Here is a 21,989-nt window from a genome sequence, read left to right on the forward strand (position 1 = left end):
ACATACTCTCTGAAGTTCATGCTTTTATATAATAGTAATATTTTTTGAGTTGAAGTTTATGCTGCTGCTGCTACTGCTGAGTCGCTTCAGTCGTGTCCAACTCTGCGACTCCATAGACGGCAGCCCACCAGGCTCCCTCGTCCCTGAGATTCTCCAGGCAAGAACACTGGAGTGGGTTGCCATTTCCTTCTCCAGTGCATGAGAGTGAAAAATGAAAGTGAAGTTGCTCAGTCGTGTCTGACTCTTAAGTGACCCCATGGACTGCAGTCCACCAGGCTCCTCCATCCATGGGATTTTCCAGGCAAGAGTACTGGAGTAGGTTGCTATTGCCTTCTCCTTCTCAATCCCAGTACTACTGATATTTTCAATAGGATAATTATTTGTTATATATTTGATTTGATATATATTTTATTTGATTTGTTATATATTTGATTTTATATATATTATTTGATAATAATTTCAACAGGATAATTATTTGAAGCCTATTCTGTATATTGTAGGATGTTTAACAGCATCTCTGGCCTTCTACTAGTATCATTCTATATTCTAGTATTCTAGTTATATTATAGTACCACCACTCTTCTCATACCCAATTCTGACAAATAAAAATGCTTCCAGACATTGCCAATTGTCCCTAGGGAGTAAAATGGTTCCAGGTCACAAATCACTGTCCTACAGAATAATAATAAATTACAGAAATACAGAAGAAAAAAAAGAGGACATTTCTCACAGCCATATTTAAAGAGGTTTTAAATCTTCCAGGAGGATCTTTCTATCTAGATCATTTAGACAATTTTCATGCTAGAGAATATGAAATCTTATTTTTATGTTCATTTTATCAACTATTTATTGAGTGCTTACTAATTGCTTTGAGTTGAGTAGAGCACTGGAAGTACAATGGTGAACAATCAGAATAGCTCTGAATCACAGAGATTTTAGTGAAAAATGCAGATAGTAGGTAGATAATTATAGTAAAATTGGTGGTTATTGAAATAGAATAAGGGGAAGTCGAAGCAGTTGTTGGAGCACGTGACTTCCTATGCAGGACAGCTATTAGAAGAAGTGATTCTGAAGCTGGGGTCTGTAGGTGATGTAGGTGCCAGCAGGTGAAGAGGGAGAGGGTGAAGTATGGGGCACAGTAGCTCTAGAAAACAGCATGTGCAAAGCCCCAGAGGTTTCTTGGTGACACATTATTAAATACAGGCTGAATTCTTAGCTTGTATTTCAGTCCTTTTCCTCAGAATTATCCTCAGTCTATGTCTTCCTATCTCTGTTCCCACCCAGGAGTGGTCTGTTATCATTTCCTGAGTATGGTGTGATTCCTCATAATTCCATGTTGCACTTGTGTCTTGAGTTCCTCTTCATTTCCAGGTGAATATCCACCCTTCTTCAGTACTCACCTTCTCCACTAACTGGCTGAGCTTCATTCCCAAAGAAGATTTGTTATTTCTTTCTCTGAGCTCCCACAGAATGTTAAAAAGAGACAGAGAGAGAATGTTAAATATTAACACAGCAGTTATCACTCTTAAAAAAATTTGATTTATTTATCTGTCTCTCACCAGCTCCTCAAGAGTCAGTCTTTATCTTGTCTGTTTCTGTGTTCTTACAGATCAATAGTAGCTGCTCCAGGCGTGTTTAGCTGAGCAAAGAATGCTCTGAAGTGTGACTTGTGGTTTGATATGACTTTAGTGTTAGTTTTTCTACCCTTTTAGAAGTCTTGATATATACATGTATAAGAATGAGACCTAGGATCCTAGGTTTCCTGGATTCAAACCCAGCTTTGACTAATTACCAATTATATGGTCTTAAGTAAGTTACTTAAATTCTCTGGGTTTTATCTTCTCATCAGCAAAATTGTATTAATAATATTAATGAGTGAGTGAATGAAAGTTGCTCAGTCATGTCCAACTCTTTGCAACCCCATGGACTATACAGTCCACGGAATTGTCCAGGCCAGAATACTGGAGTGGGTAGCCTTTCCCTTCTGCAGCGGATCTTCCCAACCCAGCGATCGGACCCAGGTCTCCTGCATTGCAGACGGATTCTTTACCAGCTAAGCCACAAGGGAAGTCCAATAATATTAATAGTGTATTCCATTTTGTTGTTCAGTTGCTAAGTTGTGTCCCACTCTTTGCCATCCCATGGACTGCCACATGCCAGGCTCCTCTGTCCTCCACTCTCTCCCAGAGTTTGCTCAGATTCATGTCCACTGAATAAGCATCCTTGAATACAGGAGTGAGTTGCCATTTCCTCCTCCAGGGTATCTCCCCAACCCAAAGATCAAACACACATCTTCTGTGTCTCCTGCATTGGCAGGTGGGTTCTTTACCACTGAGCCACTTGAGAAGTCCCATATTCTGTTTGGAGTTTCTGAAGATTAAATTACTGAGTATATGCCCAGAAAAGGTATACTAGTGTGTGGCAACTAGTAAATGTTCAGTAAATGTTAGCCACAATTATTATTCCATTATTGCTTCCCTGTCCCAATGCGAATTCCTGGTGGCTATTGTGAGTGCCCTCTCTGACACTGATAGTCATCTTTTTCTTCCTGTTGCATAGTTGAGTGTCCTTCAAGGTTAGACCCTCAGCCTTCCAGCCCTGGACATCTTCCTTCTCTTTTTTGGAGGGATCACCCATCCTGTGGCTTTATCTGCACCTCTGCCTTCATCTCTCCTGCTGTCTTTTCCTATGTCCCATGTCCCATGCCTCATGCCTCTGGTCTATGTAGAACAGGTAGCTGCCTGTTCAACATCTTGCCTTAAAGATTTTTCTGTTTTCTTAATCCCAAATTGGAAATCTCCATCATAAACATTATCCTCTTCCACTTTGTACATCAAAGGTGCATTTATTAGTTAACTTTTCATCATTTAAAGGTAATTATTTGAGGGCATCTTTTACTTATCTACCATGACCAGCCAAATGCTGAGTCTTAGCTATATTTTCATAATATCTTTCAAATCTATCTTCCCCATCTTAAACTTTTTTCATCTTGTTTCTGGGTTATTGCAGTAGCTTCTTCGTTATTATTCCTGTGTATTATCTTATCTGTCAGTTTCATCTTTAAATATGTCTGTTTTCTTGTGTCCTCAGCTCAGAAAGCTTATAGGGCGTTGCATACAGTCCTTCCTATTTCTAGATAAGGTTACTTGTGTCAAGCCTTGCCCTTTTGTTAACATCACCAGGGTATGAAGTTTGGCAAATGTGGGAACTGAACCCCACACAGTTCTATCATATCTGGCTGTGTGATGTTCGGCAAGTGTATTAAATTCTCTGGGCTTCAGTTTCTTTATATTTAAAGTGTGGATGTTAAATGCTGCCTTGCAGAGTTGCTGTAGGAATTAGAAATAACATAGAATACTTCTGACACAAAGTGTGTCCTAAACAAATAGGTGGTGTGTATAGTAGGACTGGGCTTCCTTGGTGGTTTAGTGGTAATGAATCCACCTGCCAATGCAGGAGATACAGGTTTGACCTCTGGGTAACAAAGCCCCCCTGGAGAAAGAAATGGCAACCCACTCCAGTATTCTTGCCTGGGAAATTCCATGGACAGAGGAGTCTAGGGGACTACAGGCCAGGGGGCTGTAAAAGAGTCAGACACAATTTGGCAACTAAACAACAGCAACATGGTTTGAATAGTAGTAATTGTAGCAGAGAAATAAGCGGACAATTATAATATTGCCAGAGAAATGCTGTGTCACACATACATACGAGGTACTGTAAAGCACCAGGGCAGAGGGATTTCCCTGGTGGTCCAGTGGTTAGGACTCAGCACTTTCACTGCTGGGGCATGGGTTTGATCCCTGGTCAGGGAACTAAGACCCTGCAAGTCATGTGCTGCTGCTGCTGTTTAGTTGCTCAGTCATGTCCAACTCTTTGCAACCCCATAGACTGTAGCCTGGGCTTCCCTGGCTGCTCAGACGGTAAAGAATTCGCCTGCAATGCGGGAGACCTGAGTTCGATTCCTGAGTTGGGAAGATCCCCTGGAGGTGGGCATGGCAACCCCCTCCAGTATTCTGGCCTGGAGAATCCTCATTGGCAGAGGAATCTGGCAGGCTACAGTTCAAAGTGTTGCAAAGAGTCAGACACTACTGAGTGACTAAGCACAAGACTGTAGCCCTCCAGGCTCCTCTGTCCATGGGATTTCCCAGGCAAGAATACCGGAATGGGTTGCCATGTCCTTCTCCAGTGGGTCTTCCCGACCCAGGGATTGGCCACATCTCCTGTGTCTATTGCACTGCAGGTGGATTCTTTACCACTGAGGAACCAGGGAAACCCACAAGTCATGTGGCATGCCTCGCCCCACCCCCCCCAAAGAAATGCAGAGATGAAGAACCAATCCTCATCTCTGACAGGACAGAGTCTCCCCTGAGCTTTTTGGGGCCAGAAGAACTTTCCAGGGAATGTGACCCTTGGGCTTAGTCTCGAAGGGTCAGTGGGATAATCATCCAGTGTCTACTGACAGACTGATCAGTTCATGTATATCAAAGTATACCTTGGAAACCTTTGTGTGTGCTCAGTAAACCCTTCTAAGATTTTTGGAGACTATATTTTTAGTGGATTATCCTTTTTTCTTTAGTCAGTGATAACTCAGGAGACACCTTCCTAGACAACTGATATTCCCCTTCTTGCAAGTTTTCTTATCGTGAGTGTACAGAAGAATATTTAATAAAGAAGAACATAGTAAACATTAGATCTGCACATTGCATGTGGGATTATGTGCAAAGACTCAATCTGATGCCCTCTGCATCTTTGACAGGAAGCAGTCTTTCCCTGTCCTTCCACCCCTATAGTTTTTCCTTACTGGAACCCACAGTTTTATCTCTGCTCATGGCTGCATTCTCAGCCCCTTCTTGTGCCTGGCTCCTGGTAAACATCCCTGTGAGGTCTTCCCCATTGATCCCCCAAGTGGCTGGCAGCTTGCTGAGCCTCTTGGGATGCCAAGAAAAAGGGCTTTAGTTTCTTCTTGAGCTACTGGTGCTTTTCTGTCTTCTCCACCTCCTCAAAAGAGAACTGGGGGAACTAAAATATAAAAAAAATCAAGAGCAGAAAGATTGGTCTTTTTCTCTAAAATTCTGCGCCCTAAATATGGATCACCTCCTGGAAGGAGAATTACTGCCCTGCCGGTAAACCCCACAGTTACCCCCGACTGTATGCTACCTGATTACCTCTGTGGTTGGGTGTAACATCTACCCCAAAACTTAGTGCCTTAAACAACCATGCATTGTTATTAGATGTCACAGTTCTGTTCATCAGGAGCTTCGGCTTGGCTGAAGTCACTTGGTGGCTTTTAACTGGAGACTGAACTGGCCTGGAGGGTCCAAGGTCATTTAGTTATATACCTGGCATCTTGGTGGGGTCATCTGGAAGGCTAGGCTCAGCCAGGCTCTTCTCTCTGTCCATGTGATCCCTATTCATGATCTCATGTTGATGCATGCTAGATTTTTTACATGACAGCCCCTGACTCCAAGAAACCAAGAGTCTTATTAAAAATTGAACCTGGGACTGTTATATAACACTTCCAATGTACTCTGTTGGTCAAATCAGTCACAGGGCAGCCCTGTGGGAAGGGTGCAGATGCCCTGTCCCTGGATGGGAGATGTGGCCATCTTTAATTCATTACAATTACAACCTCTTATAAAAACTCTGATGTAAGTCAATACCCTGTTTACACATAAGAAAACAGATACACAAAGATGTGTAGTGTCCAAAGATTTGTCCAAAGTCAAAAGGAACATGCATGAAATGTTTGGGACTAGAACTTACTGATTTTCTTGCTAAAGGCAAAATGCATTTGTAAATCCTAAGTTTGCTGATTCAGTGAAGATCTTAAACACTTTACTCCTAGATGTTAAAGATGATTGTGCTTTATTGATTAGGAATCGTGAAAATATTTGTGGTGAAAGGTTTCTGTTTTCTTATTCCATTCCAAAATCCAGGTCTTATCAGCCACCAGATACTTCATCTCTTCTCTCCAGTTACTGACATTTTTTTCTTTAGCTTATCTTAATGGGAGATTTGATTTCTGTGGATCATTCAAGATGTGATCTTCAGCCATCCCAGGTAGAAAAGCTGGGCCTGGATTAAGTCTATGAGAGGATGCTACATCTAATCAACCTCACTGCTTTTAGCCAGTATGGTCTCATTGTTTCCATTCAACTTGAGGGATCAATTCTTTGCCTTTTGTTTCTTAGAATCAATGACCAGGTTGAACTCAGTGGCTTCTATGTTATTTGTTAAATGATTTAGAGTCCCAGTTCCAAAATGTATTTAAATTTGTTTACAATAATATTTTATATATATATATATATACACATGCACACATATACATATATATATATAAAATCAGAGCTTCCCAGATGGCACCAGTGGTAAAAACCTGCCTGCAAATGAAGGAGATGTAAAAGATGCAAGTGGTTCGATCCCTGGGTTGGGAAGATCCCCTGGAGGAGGGCATGGCAACCCACTCCAGTACTCTTGCCCAGAGAATCCCCATGAACAGAGGAGCCTGGTGGGCTGTAACCATGCAGTAACACAGAGTTTGACACAACTGAAGTGACTTAGAACACACGCACACATACATATAAGATCGGAGGGGCTTGGAATAAAAAGCATCACTACGAACAAAGCTAGTGGAGGTGATGGAATTCCAGTTGAGCTCTTTCAAATCCTGAAAGATGATGCTGTGAAAGTGATACACTCAATATGCCAGCAAATTTGGAAAACTCAGCAGTGGCCACAGGACTGGAAAAGGTCAGTTTTCATTCCAATCCCGAAGAAAGGCAATGCCAAAGAATGCTCAAACTACCGCACAATTGCACTCATCTCACATGCTAGTAAAGTAATGCTCAAAATTCTCCAAGCCAGGCTTCAGCAATACGTGAACCGTGAACTTCCAGATGTTCAAGCTGGTTTTAGAAAGGCAGAGGAACCAGAGATCAAATTGCCAATATCAGCTGGATCATGGAAAAAGCAAGAGTTCCAGAAAAACATCTATTTCTGCTTTATTGACTATGCCAAAGCCTTTGACTGTGTGGATCACAATAAACTGGAAAATTCTGAAAGAGATGGGAATACCAGACCACCTAACCTGCCTCTTGAGAAACCTATAGGCAGGTCAGGAAGCAACAGTGAGAACTGGACATGGAACAACAGACTGGTTCCAAATAGGAAAAGGAGTACGTCAAGGCTGTATATTGTCACCCTGCTTATTTAACTTATATGCAGAGAAACTCTGGGGTGGAAGAAGCACAAGCTGGAATCAAGATTGCTGGGAGAAATATCAATAACCTCTGATATGCAGATGACACCACCGTTATGGCAGAAAGTGAAGAGGAGCTAAAAAGCCTCTTGATGAAAGTGAAAGAGGAGAGTCAAAAAGTTGGCTTAAAGCTCAACATTCAGAAAGCTAAGATTGTGGCATCTGGTCCCATCACTTCATGGGAAATAGATGGGGAAACAGTGGAAACAGTGTCAGACTTTATTTTTGGAGGGCTCCAAAATCACTGCCGATGATGACTGCAGCCATGAAATTAAAAGACGCTTACTCCTTGGAAGAAAAGTTATGACCAACCTAGATAGCATATTCAAAAGCAGAGACATTACTTTGCCAACAAAGGTCCATCTAGTCAAGGCTATGGTTTTTCCAGTGGTCATGTATGGATGTGAGAGTTGGACTGTGAAGAAGGCTGAGCGCCGAAGAATTGATGCTTTTGAACTGTGGTGTTGGAGAAGACTCTTGAGGGTCCCTTGGACTGCAAGGAGATCCAACCAGTCCATTCTAAAGATCAGTCCTGGGTGTTCATTGAAAGGACTGATGCTAAAGCTGAAACTCCAGTACTTTGGCCATCTGATGCAAAGAGTTGACTCATTGGAAAAGACTTTGATGCTGGGAGGGATTGGGGACAGGAGGACAAGGGGATGACAGAGGATGAGATGGCTGGATGGCATCTCCGACTTGATGCACATGAGTTTGAGTGAACTCTGAGAGTTGGTGATGGACAGGGAGGCCTGGCGTGCTGCAGTTCATGGGGTTGCAAAGAGTCGGACACGACTGAGCAACTGAACTGAACTGAACTGAACTCCTTCTTAAGCTTTATGTGTCAGAAACTTTCTAAGTTTTAAACATATTGGTCATCAATTCTCACAGCCAGTCAATGAGCTGGACATAACAGTCCCAGATGAGGAAATTGAGTCTTGGAGAGGTTAAGTAACTGATTCTAAGACCACAGAGTTGGTGGTACCCAGATGCAAAAACGTAAGATGACTGCTAAAATCTCTTCTGCTTCTGAAAGTCTAGGGCTCTAAGTTGTTCTCTTTGCTCATTCTGCCTTCACTGTGGTTGGAAGGGTAGTAAGTGAGGAGGAAGAATTTTCCTTAATTGCAAGAGGAGTGGGAAAGTTTAGCATGGGACATAAAAATACATGACTGCCTTCTAAAAGTTGTCAAAGTAAATTGTGTCCCCAGAGACACTTAGAAGCATTTATCACACATTACACATGGCTATAGTTGAGGAAGCTAGGAGAAGGCAATGGCACCCCACTCCAGTACTCTTGCCTGGAAAATCCCATGGACGGAGGAGCCTGGTAGGCTACAGTCCATGGGGTCGCTAAGAGTTAGACACGACTGAGCGACTTCACTTTGACTTTTCACTTTCATGCATTGGAGAAGGAAATGACAACCCACTCCAGTGTTCTTGCCTGGAGAATCCCAGGGACAGGGGAGCCTGGTGGGTTGCCGTCTATGGGGTTGCACAGGGTCAGACACAACTGAAGCGACTTAGCAGTAGCAGCATAGTTGGGGAAGCTAGTGACTGGTCTACCAAAGGGGATTTTAATGGAGTTTTGTGAGCAATACTTGGAAATGTTTTGCATAATATATTACTTTGTAAATATCCTTGCTACATTTTAGTTAATCCTGGCCATCTGGAACCTCATTTGTCATTTAAACATTTACTTAACCACTTTGTAAAAGTATTCTAGTTTAAAAAAGAGTGTGAATTGTCCAGTGGAAGTCTAGAGAACAGACCTAGATTAATCCAGTGGATTAACCCACTCCAATACTCTTGCCTGGAAAACACCATGGATGGAGGAGCCTGGTAGGCTGCAGTCCATGGGGTCGCTAAGAGTCAGACATGACTGAGCGACCACACTTTCACTTTTCACTTTCCTGCATTGGAGAGGGGAATGGCAACCCACTCCAGTGTTCTTGCCTGGAGAATCCCAGGGACGGGGGAGCCTGGTGGGCTTCTTCTATGGGGTCGCACAGAGTCGGACACGACTGAAGCGACTTAGTAGCCGCAGCAGCTGAGACAGAATTGCTTTTTATGATGAATACTATCCAGCTAGCCTGTGAACCAACCATTCTTTTTCTTGAATTTGTTGTAATTCAGTTCCTTTGGTAGAGCAGTGTTGATTGTGATGGACATTTCCCAGTTCAAAAAAACTTTTGCTGACTCTTCCTAGCATAGCATTCAAAAACCTCTAAGACAGTTGTCTCAAAGTGTGGTCACTGGATGACCAGCAACAGATCATTTGGGAATGTATCAAAAATGCAAATTCTTAGGCCCCATTCAAGATTTACCTGTACCTGTGTTTCAGTAAGCTCTCCAGGTGATTCTGAAGCACATCATCATTGGAGAACCATTGCACTGAGATCTGCCCTTCAGTCAGCTATTTTAGGCTTACTTCCTTCTACTTCCATATAAACACTCTCCCATCCAGCTCATTGTACTTTGTTATATTTATATGTGTATGTGGATACATGGATGTATATTTATAGATGGATGTGTATATATATAAAATTTCTGTCCCAGGTCTTTGTCCATGCTCTTTTTAACACCTGGATCATATTTTCTCCTCCACTGTCCTTGTGCTGTGCTGTGCTAAGTCGCTTCAGTCCAACTCTTTGCAGCCCTGTGAACTGTAGCCCACCAGGCTCCTCTGTCCATGGGATTCTCCAGGCAAGAATACTGGAGTGGGTTGCCATGCCCTCCTCCAGGGGATCTTCCCAATCCAGGGATTGAACCTGTGGCTCCTGCACTGCAGGCAGAATCTTTACCTCTGAGCCACCGGGAAAGCCCAAAATCCAACTTAAAAGACACTTATTGGAGACAGCCTTTCCTGCATCTCTCTGATAGATGCAGCTTCTCACATTTTCAAAACCTGGTCCCACATTTTAGTGTTATTTATTTTAATTGGTAGTAATCAAGGGTTTACTATTTATTCAGCCCTTTTGTGAGTATAACTCTATATATAGCATTGTACTAGGAACTGAGGATACAATTTAGAACAGGCAAACATCTGTGAAATGTATAAATCAGTTAGGGGTAGACTTTCTTACAGCCTGTCCTAGAATAGCTCTGAGAAGGTGCAGGTCTCTTATACTGTACTGCTGGGTGTCCTGTAGGTTGTATTAAGTTATGGTGGGTAGAGTGGAAGGTAATATTCTAGGCTTCTCTGATCTGTATAGAATACACCAGAGATTTATGCTGTCCTTATAGCTACCATTCTTAACAGGGAAGGGCACACTAACTCATACAGGGGACACAGAGTCCCTGCTATTGGTGAAAATCACCTCCTCTAGACCAAAGGTTTTCAACTGCAGCACTACTGTCATTGTAGATCAGATGACTCTTTGTTGTAGCAGGCTGTCTTGTGCATTGTAAGACATCTGGCAGTATTTCTGACCCCTGCTCCCTGAATGTCAATAACATCACCCTTTCCAATTATGACAACAAAATATGTCTCCGTACATTGCAAAATATACTTTGGTATGAAAAATCAACCTGGGTTGCATGCAACTAGGAATATTTTTACCAGAAAATAAAACTCAAGAGAAACGTAAAAGCTCTCCTTAGATACCTAGGACCACTGTGCAGAAGGAGAATCAGAGATAGAAATTTTAATTTGAGACAGAGGGTAAAACTGGAAGTTACAGAAAATCACTTTTGACGGAGACTTTTTAACTTCGGGATAGTCTTAAGTTTAGAGTGTACTGTTGTAGGACTTGGTGAATTCCCAGTCCTTCATGCTTTCATGCAGGCTTGGATATGCTTCATTTTAGAAGAGATTTGGGGACTTGGGGATTTTGAGGATGCTTCAAGTTTTGAGATTCAATGTTTTTTATGTTTTGATTGTTTTCTAAAATGGCTTGTAAAAAATTAGAATAATCCCTTGGGGGTTTCAGGGGAGTGACAGAGTGAAGTGATAGTAATGAGGTCAACGTCCTGGCCCTTGTGTCAGGCTGCCTGGGCCGGATCCCAGCTTGGTTCTTACCACCAGTGGGACTTTGGACAAATCTTGACACTTCTCTGTTTCCTCGTATGTGAAATGGGTGCATTTATAGTTCCTTTCTCAAAAGTAGTTGTGAGGAGGACCAAATGAGATTATACAAGTAGGAAATTTCCTTGTTAAGGAAATGAAGAGTAGCTCTTATTATTAACTCAGCATGCTTTTCATAAATCCCAAATAAATTGCAAATTTAACTAGTTATTTCTGCCAATGTTGCACATGTGTTTGGGGGGCAGGTCATTATAGGAAAAATATGTTTGTTATTAACACTGGTTATATAATCCAAAAGTAAGTATTAAAAGCAACCATGATAGGTAAAAATCAAGTTTTTTTATATCTATCTGGTCCTTGATCTACAAACAAAGCTAGAATGTTAAAGAAGCTCCCTCCATTAATCAGTTAATAGTGGAACTCAATTTTTATTCATCATGGTTTTCAGTGATATTGATTTTCACATACTTAATTTACATCCTTCAAGAGGATGTTTATTTTTCTGGATCCTTTGCTAGAAAGCAAATATTAGAGATATGAGGAAAGAAATTAGAAGGATATGAGGTGGCTTAACAGCTGTCTCAAGGGTGCCAGGGCCTTGGTAAGAATCTTTGGCTCACAAAGTCAAGTGAGCTTTCTAATTTGAGCTCCAAATAAAAACCTTATAGTTTTTAGTCTTAAAGGCTCTATTCCATGTCACTTAAAAATCATATTATTTTTATTGTAGGACATGACACCAGATTGAAAGTGTAGAGGAGAATATTTAAGTAAAACACATACATAGACACAATTTAGTATTTTTCTTAATCATCCTTACCTGTAATTCACAATTTCAGTATAGTTTGGAGAAGGCAATGGTACCCTACTCCAGTGCTCTTGCCTGGAAAATCTGATGGATGGAGGCGCCAGGTAGGCTGCAGTCCATGGGGTCGCTAAGAGTTGGACATGACTGAGTGATTTCACTTTCACTTTTCACTTTCATGCATTGGAGAAGGGAATGGCAACCCACTCCAGTGTTCTTTCCTGGAGAATCCCAGGGATGGGGGAGCCTGGTGGGCTGCCATCTATGGGGTCGCACAGAGTCGGACACGACTGAAACGACTTAGCAGCAGCAGCAGCAGCAGCAGCAATAGAGTTTAGAGAAAATAAAATAAAATTCTTTTTTCCCCTTTACTTATTGTTAGTTTTTATAGTAGGAAATAAAGGATTTTTCCTAGGCTTGCTCCACCACCTAACATCAGTTTGTGTGTGTGTGTGTGTGTGTGTGTGTTAGTTGCTCAGTCGTGTGACTCTTTGTGACCCTATGGACTGTACCCCATCAGACTCCTCTGACCATGGGATTCTCTTGGCAAGAATACTGGAGTGGGTTGCCATTCCCTTCTCCAGGGGATCTTCCCAACCCAAGGATTGAACCTCGGTCCCCTATATTGCAGGCAGATTCTTTACCATCTGAGCCACCAGGGAAGCCCCCACTTCACATCATGCAAGAGTAACTTTCTACAGCTGTCTGTGCATGACACCATCATTATGTCCTACCTTATTTGTCTGGGAAATGAACATTTCAAGCAACTTTATTCCAGGCCCTCATCATTCAGGTCACAGACTATGTAGGTAAATGTGTAAGGGATAGGTAGGATGTGTACTGCACCCACAGGATGCCTCTTAAAGTTGAATTTCAAAAAAGAGCCTGTCACCATTATTTCTGTAACAGCAGCTCCAATCCACCTGTCAATGCAACAGATGCAGGTCTGATCCCTGGGGTGGGAAGATTTCCATGGAGAAGGAAATGGCAACCCACTGCAGTATTCTTGTCTGGGAAATGTCTTGGACAGAGGAGCCTGGCAGGCTACAGTCCATGAAGTCACAAAAGAGTCAGATATGACTTAGTGACTAAACAACAACAATGCAAATTAATGCATCAAACGTTTAGACGCAGAACTTGGGGAGATCTTATTGTCCACATGATATTCATCATGCTATGAAATCAGACAATCACCTTGGCCAAACTAGGCTTAGAAAAGAAAGTGAAAGTGAAAGTCACTCAGTTGTGTCTGACTCTACGACCCCATGGACTATAGAGTCCATGGAATTCTCCAGGCCAGAATACTGGAGTGAGTAGCCTGTCCCTTCTCCAGTCTTCCCAACCCAGGGGTCGAACCCAGGTCTTCCACATTGTGGGTGGATTCTTTAACAGCTGAGCCACAAGGAAAGCTCAGGAGTGTTGGAGTGGGTAGCCTTTCCCTTCTCCAGAGGATCTTCCCAACCCAGGAATCAAACCAGGGTCTCCTGCGTTGCAGGTGGATTCTTTACAAATTGAGCTATGAATGAGCATGAGTATAACCATGAGGTCATAGTCCTTTTCTGTAAATTCTATTGTCTTCCAAACATAATCTTCTAAACATACATATCTACTTATGGAAATCAGAAGAAGCTTCATCTTGCCTCTTCAAACATACCTTTTGTCCTATAAAATATTTGATTTTGTTTTGTCTTTTTGAATTTTTGGATCTACATGACAATGGAGATCCAATTCCTAAAGTCTGTTGTCTTCATCCAGTATCATGGTACCCATTCCAAACCTCAAAAATCATAAGTTATTCAGCAAAGAAAGGGAAGCACCTTTTTTCAGCTATCTTTTGGTTGCCTTCTTTGGGTTGGTGGATGAAGAGATGCTATAATTTGAGCTTTGACCTGGAGGTGTAGTGAATAAAAATGATAGCATTCTTACTTAGAACAAAGTTTCTATGAAGGACATATCTGGCATTCAGAACCATTTTCACTGAGGCAAGGTACTTTGGTTACAAGTAGCAGAAACTTCTTTTAGCCAACTTTATTAGGTTTTGCTAGAGCTGACATAACAAAGTACCACAAACTGGCTTGGAACAACAGGATATTTATTATCTCAGTTCTAGAGACTAGATGTCTGAAATCAAGCTGTTTGCAGGTCCCTTCTCCCTCTGAACCTGTAGGGAAAAGATTCTTCCTTGCCTCTTCCTAGCTTCACGTGTTTTACTGGTACTCTTTGGTGTTTTTTTTGGCTTGCTGAAGCATCATTTCAATCCTCTGTCTTCACATTGCCATTTTGTCTCTGAGTGTGTCTGTCTTGTCTAACTTTCCATTTTTATAAGGATTTCAGTCATGTTGGAGAAGGCGATGGCACCCCACTCCAGTACTCTTGCCTGGAAAATCCGATGGACAGAGGAGCCTGGTAGGCTGCAGTCCATGGGGTCGTGAAGAGTTGGACACGACTGAGCAACTTCACTTTCACTTTTTACTTTCATGCATTGGAGAAGGAAATGGCAACCCACTCCATTGTTCTTGCCTGCAGAATCCCAGAGATGGGGGAGCCTGGTGGGCTGCCGTCTATGGGGTCGCACAGAGTCAGACACGACTGAAGCGACTTAGCAGCAGCAGCAGTCATGTTGGATTAAGGCCCATCCTAATCACCTCATTTTAATTTTATTACTTCTCTAAAGAACCTGCTTGCAAATAAGTCCATATTCCAAGGCACTGAAGGTTTGTATTTCAGCATATCTTTTGGGAGAGGGAAGCGCATTTCAACCTATAACATCATCTGCACAAAAGGGAATTTAGTGGAAAGATATGAGGTGGCTTGTTTAATTGAAGGAAGAACTAAAGAGTTGAGAACCTAAAGGGGCAAGAGCATGACTGCCCAAATATCTAAGGAACAGGAACTGCTCTCAGTCCTGCTGAGAGCAGGAGGCAGCTGTGGGAATAGAGGGACCTTTGCTGACTTTTCCATCTCCACATCACTCTGCATGGCATTCAGAGTTCCAGGAAAATGTCTGATTAGGTCACTCCCTGGCTGGAAAAGTCAGAATGACATCATTTATTTTCCCAACTATACAACAACAAGTGAAAAGAGAATTCCCAAAGGACTTGGGATGCTATTACCAACAAAAAAGAGGGAAGATGGTAAATGTACAAAACCAATATATAATCTAGCTAATCTAGGCCCTCTAGCAGGAAGTGAGGAAGGGAGCAAATTTTGAAAAAAAAAAAAAAGTTTTCATGTACTCCAAATTCATCAACTTTTTGTAAGTAAACCTCTAATGATTATAATACAGCCATTCAGAAAAAAATTGCCTTTCTTATATAAGTCAAGAGTGTGAAGAGAATTCCACTTAATCATGATTCTTTCCATTACTGAGTTAGCCTTAGTTAGATTTGGCTACCATGTCAGGTTTATAGATAAAGAAAATGAGTTCCTGAGTAATTCCCTCTCCCATTCTTTGGTTTGTTGTTCTTTGCACTTTGGTCCAGATCAGGACACTCCACTGTCTTGCTGGGCACAGGGAGTTCCCTGACACAATGTGGTCAGCTACTCTTTGATGCCTTAGAGGGAAGGGTATAATTCTCCCCTCCCAGATCCTATGGCACTCTCTTCTCTTGCTCCAACACTGGGCTCTCCTTCTCATTTCACCCTCTCTCCCAAATCATCCTACCACCAGCTTTTCAAAGAATATAGCCTTTGTTCTATTAGTTAGGCTTTGAAATTAAGAAAAGAAAGGAAGAGGTGGTAAAAATTAACAAAGTGAATTGCATAAAATGAAAGGTATAAGGGGGTGGCTTATCATTAAATGGTATAAAATCTTAAAGAATAGGCTTAGCCTCCAAGCTGTCTTTTTGCATTTTTTTTCTTTGTCTTTTCCAAAGACAAATGGCTGATAAGCTTACCATGATATTTTACTTGTTGTCAGAGTCAGTGAACTGTCTGGGCATGGAAGTAATGGTCTCCAAGATTTGAACAACATACAAGGAGCAATCTAGGAGTTAGAGGCCAGATCATTGAGTGGGGCAAGTTGTACCTCTCTCTGGAGATAAGAAGAAAGCTAGTACCATAGGCGAGACTTCCTCGGTGGCACAGATGGTGAAGGATTTGTCTACAATGCGGGAGACCCGGGTTCGATCCATGGGTCAGGAAGATAGCCTGGAGATGGAAATGGCAACCCACTCCAGTACTATTGCCTGGAAAATCCCATGGACAGAAGAGCCTGGTAGGCTACAGTCTGTGGGGTCGCAAAGAGTCAGACATGACTGAACGACTTCACTTTCACTTTCAGTAACATAGGCAAAATCTGAGCTCTGGAAACCATGAGCAGAGAGTCCCTGGAAAAAGATCAGACCCTGATAAATGGAAATAAGATGGTCTCTACTAGTAGGTAGGAAATGATGGAGCAGGAAATATTTGAAACTTTACTTTCTTGGCAGCAGAGAAACAATTAAATGCTTCAGTCCAGAAATAACACATGTTGATTTTATTCATGACTCAGACCAAAATAGTCAATCGGCCCCACTCAACCACAAGGAGGCCAGGAACTGGACATATGTAGCAAACAGCAGTGATGATTTCCACTTGTCAGAATGCAAACTCCAGGTTCGTCCCCCTCAGGCTCTATTTCGGGAGATCTTTGAAATCTGCATTTTAAGCAGATCTCCTCAGGTGAGTCTAATATAGAGAAGAAGGGCAGAATCCCTGGACCAAAATTTAAAGAACACTGACTTAGAGCATCAACTCGGTATAGGTAGGTATCAAGAGGATGAGGGCAAGTCTGAGATACTGTTCTTAGAGCTCAGATGTAGGGCCAACTCTGGGTTACCTCACGTTGTTATCAAAAGGACTGCGTATATCTGGATGCAGATGCCCAGAGAGCTGGGCAGTGGCCTTTAAAATTCCTAGGCATAAGGGTAGTGTTAGGTCTGTGCCTGAGATGGAGCAGACTCTCAGGTATATGTTGAGTTTCTCAGGTATCGGGAGAGAAAGAGGGATATGGAACCAATGTCTGGTAATGGTTCGCATATGTGTGATCTAAAGCTTATATTTATAGTAGCAGAAACTCACTGGACAATACAATATTTTATTGTGCAATTGCTTTTTATTTTCTCTGTTCTTCTCCCACTTCTCTCTCCCTTCCTCTACTACTCACTCATCTAATTTCCCCCTTCTCATTCTTTTCTCCTCCTTCTTTATTTATATTCTCTACTTCCCCCTCTAATTTGCCCCTTTCCCACTATTTCCTCTTCTTACTTCCCTTCTCTGTACTTCTCTCTCATGAATTATGCTTCCTCCTTCTCCCTCTCATCTATCCTTTCACTTGACACCCACCCCCTCTATTCTCTCTCCAGGTATTATGCCATCTGCTGCCAGCCTTTGGTCTATAGGAACAAGATGACCCCTTTGCGCATCGCATTAATGCTGGGAGGCTGCTGGGTCATCCCCATGTTTATCTCTTTTCTCCCTATAATGCAAGGCTGGAATAACATTGGAATAATTGATTTGGTGAGTACTCATGCAGACTGTATGGGTTTACTGTTTGACTAACTTTGTTTTCTTGGGATTCTAAATAAACAAACAATGTCAGGTTAGGTGGGTATCCTAAGAAAGATCCTGACAAAGTAACAACAATAACAACAACAACAACAGCAAAAAGCAGGCTAACATTTTTGAAAGTTTACTGTATACCAGAAAGTAGTACACTAAATACATGTAATCCTGACAGCAGCATCCCTTTGGGAAAATTATAATAATTTCTGCCCATTTCACAGATGAGAAAACTCAGGTTCAAAAATGGTGAAGTAATATGCCTGTGAATTCACAGCTAGTGAATAGCGGAACAGGTATTCAAAGCTTAGCAGACAAACTCCAGAGCCTGAGGGATGTGATGTATCCCAAGAGGCCTTCATCTCATTTCATGCTGAGACCCTTTGAGGCTTAAGGTGACCCACGGAAAACCTGTCCTGGGGGTGGAGGTTTCCAGAGAGTGTATGGGCCCGAAGTCCAGAGAACTGGACCCTGAGCCCAGCTCTGTCACTGAGCAACTTCCTGAAGGGCTGTGATGAGAAGATCTTTGGGTCCTCATTGGGAACAGTGTCTTTGAGCAGTGCAGGAAAACACAGGTTGCAGGCATCTGTCAACTCCTGTCTAGATGCTCTTGGAGAGTTTCCAACTCTGACATACTTTGTTTTCAATATCAAACTTGCATTTATGATTGAAAGCTATGATCTAGATTCATTAGCAGGGATATATATATGTGTGTATATATATATATATTTATTTATTTTTTCCCCTAAGAAAGTTGTCAGGCAGTCACTTTAAGATGGATCCCAGGACTCTGACCAGGGAATGGGGAGGAGAGATTGAGAGTGAACTCTGACCCAAGAGGACCAGTCAGAATAGGAGCTGCCCCTTCCTCTCTCCATCCCATTCCTAGCCCCTAATCTTGCCTTATTCTTTGTCCAGGAAAGGATATCCAAGCCAAGACTGGGCCAGGATTTGCATGTGGTATGTCAGAACGAGAGTTCCTTGGGCTTCTGAAAGAAGTGCTGGGGACAGAGGAGTGGAGAAATGAAAGGGGATCCGTACAAGGGAGACTGTATGGATATTCTTTTTAAATCCTATCCCTTTTCTTTCAAGCTTTCAGTTTTATCATTCTTGGGGGAAATGAAATTCAAATTTCTAATAATGAGTAGATAAATATAATAATGGCCAGCAAATGTTGAACACTTACTGTGTGCTGAGCCCTGTGTTAATTTAATCATTGTCTCACTCAGGACTCACAACAGCGCTGTGAAGTAATCCTGTCATCATCCTTAGGAAACTGAGGGTCAACGAGGTTAATTCACATTGGTAGGGAATGGCGGAGCCTAGAGCTAAGCCCAAGCTTACTGGACCCAAGAGTCTATGTCCTTAAGTTTGTGCTAAACTTAATCCCTAATGGAGAAGACCTTTGGAAGTATAAGCTTCTGTGCATCATAATTTGTAACAAGGACTCAGCACTCTTACCTTCTGATGTAGAACTTCCAAGAGAAATAACCTAGTGAACTGTGTTCTTTTGTGACAGTGAGATAGAAGCATCCCCTGTTTAATTCATGTAACTGGGGAACGGGGCATCTGCTTACTATTAACATGCTTTGTGTTTGCTCCATGATATTGTAATTGCATTTCATACCTTTCACTCATTTGCACGTTGAATTGGCCTTGAGAGAAACTAGTGTAACCCAGGTGTTCATTATACCTGTGTAGTTGGTCCTTGTTATTCATGGTAATAAACTTGCTGCAAATACTGAATTAGCAAATCATGAATCTTTGTTCCTAGGTGAAATATAGGATTAGGTTCCTGTGACTTGAAGCAAATAATACTGAGATAAAAAGAGATTTGATAAAAATGTCAATTCAATAAGACTATAACCTTACAATATACTATAAGACAAAATACTAAATGAGTACACAATGAATGAAATAGCATATTATTTATCATACATATTTTTATTCATATCTCTATTCATGTGTATGTTCACACTGGATGCAGGCTGACCTCAGGAAGGGAAGTGTCATTGGGTTACACAGCTCTCTTCAACCAAGATCTATTCCTAGAGAAGACTGATAACTAAGAGCCATCAGCATGCAGAGTTTATAGGTGGAAAAAAAGTCTTTCAGTTCCTAAGATGAATCTAGTATATCACAATATTCAAAGCGAGTGAGATTTATACCAGTAATGTAACACTATATGCCACTGTATGAATTAAAGAAAGAAGAGAAAACCCACATGATCATCTTATTACTATCAAAAATGCATTGACAAAATTCAATATACAATCATAATTTTAAATTTTTTTCATCACAGTAGGAATAGAAGGGAGCTTTCTCAAATAGAGGGCATTGATAAAAAACTGACAGCAAATGTCATACTTAATAGTAAAATATTGAAATCTCCCCTCCTAAAACTGGGACTGGAAAAATGGTGTCCACTGTTACCATTCTTATTCAGTATTGTACTAGAGATCTTATTAAGTTCAACATGTAAGGAAAAATGGTATTAAGACTAGAAAGATAGAAATGAAATTGTCATTATTTGCAGATCACATGATTATTCATGGAAAACATTCAGAAGAATCTAAAGATGAAATATTAGTTACTAATTTAACAAAATTGTTGAATACATAGCCAATATACAAAAATTTTTCAGAGTTCTGCATATTAGCAGCAGACAGTTTGGAATATGAATTTAGCATAGTACTATTTTCATTAGAATAAAAATGCAAATATTTAGGTTAAATCTGGCAAAAGATGTTTCTACAAAAATGTAAAATATTACTGAAATAAATTCTGAAAGACTTACATAAAGAGAAAGAATTATCATGCTTGTGAATTGGAAATCTTAACATTGAAAAAATGTCAATTTTCCTCAGTCATGCTATTCTAATTCCTATCAAAATTCTAGAAGATTTTTATGGAAATACTGAGATATAAGAAGACCCAAAGCAGCCAAAAGCATATTCCTTTCCTACCATCATGGTTCTATATGCTGTAGGCTTATTAGAAGAAAAACAAAAGCTTTGCTGATAAGCCTTTTTTATTTTCTTTCCCTTCACCCTTTTCTTTTATCGATCCCTCCCTTTCCTTCTCTATTCCTTTCCTCTTTTGTTCAACCTTCCAAATCCTCCTTTTCTCTTCTTCTTTTTTATTCTTTGTATTTTCTTACAATTTTTCTCATTCTTCTCCTGCTTCTTCCTATTCACCTTTTTATTCCTTTCCACCCACCCTACTTCTTCACTTCCTCTTTCCCTCTAACTCTCAGATAGAAAAAAGGAAAGTCAATCAGAACTCTAACTCTACGTACTGTATCTTCATGGTCAACAAGCCCTACGCCATCACCTGCTCCGTGGTAGCCTTCTACATCCCATTTCTCCTCATGGTGCTGGCCTATTACCGCATCTATGTCACAGCTAAGGAGCACGCTCACCAGATCCAGATGCTACAACGGGCAGGAGCCCCCACAGAGGGCAGGCTCCAACCCACAGACCAGCATAACACTCATCGCATGCGGACAGAGACCAAAGCAGCCAAGACTCTCTGCATCATCATGGGTTGCTTCTGCCTTTGCTGGGCTCCATTCTTTGTCACCAATATTGTGGATCCATTCGTAGACTATACTGTTCCCGGGCAGGTGTGGACCGCTTTCCTCTGGCTTGGCTACATCAATTCTGGGTTGAACCCCTTTCTCTACGCCTTCTTGAATAAGTCTTTTAGACGTGCCTTCCTCATCATCCTCTGCTGTGATGATGAACGCTACCGAAGACCTTCCATTTTGGGCCAGACTGTCCCCTGTTCAACCACAACTATTAATGGATCCACACATGTGCTAAGGTGAGTGCTCTGGGGCTTGTTATGTGCAATTGCATGACTCAGAAGAGGTAACTTTCGAGTTTTCTGTTTCCAGATGAATTATTCTTAAAAATCTGTATAGTATTTTCAAAGATTAAAATAAACTTCTCCCATCTGTTAATAGAATAGAGTAGTGGATAAGCACTTAGGCACTGGGGCACAATGACCTGTATTCAAATCCAGCCTCCAGAGTTCTTTGACTTCAGGCAAGTCATTTAACCATTCTGAACCTTTGATTTCTTTTAAAAAATGAAAATCATAATCACAATTTCTACATCACAGTGTTTCTTTGAGAATCATATTAGCTAGTATGTATAAAGCATATAGTACAGAATCTGACACCTAGTAAGAATATAGTATGTATTATCTACTTCTATTTACAGGTACTATTTTAGGGTAGTAATTAAAGCCATAGTAAAATAGTCTTTATTTTGATCCTCAGTGCCACTACTAATCATTTGCATAATCTTTCTTGATTTTTACTTTTTTCACCTGTAAAAAATGGTAATAAATATAACACTATC

The 21,989-nt window shown here is 41.3% G+C and overlaps 1 protein-coding gene and 1 non-coding gene across 2 annotated transcripts in view; both read left to right on the top strand.

The window, feature by feature from the left end:
- The window catches only part of HTR4 (5-hydroxytryptamine receptor 4), a 175,984-nt gene that overhangs the window by 96,262 nt on the left and 57,733 nt on the right, over nt 1–21,989 (top strand). The window contains exons 4-5 of the mRNA XM_040241546.1: nt 17,427–17,580; nt 20,879–21,447. Of these exons, the coding sequence (XP_040097480.1) occupies nt 17,427–17,580; nt 20,879–21,447 (723 nt within the window). The remainder of the gene's footprint in view (nt 1–17,426; nt 17,581–20,878; nt 21,448–21,989) is intronic.
- TRNAE-UUC lies at nt 3,741–3,812 on the top strand. Its single transcript has one exon. It is a non-coding gene; the product is annotated as a tRNA-Glu (tRNA).

Source organism: Oryx dammah, unplaced genomic scaffold (assembly GCF_014754425.2).
Source record: "Oryx dammah isolate SB20612 unplaced genomic scaffold, SCBI_Odam_1.1 HiC_scaffold_5, whole genome shotgun sequence".
Taxonomy (NCBI): domain Eukaryota; kingdom Metazoa; phylum Chordata; class Mammalia; order Artiodactyla; family Bovidae; genus Oryx; species Oryx dammah.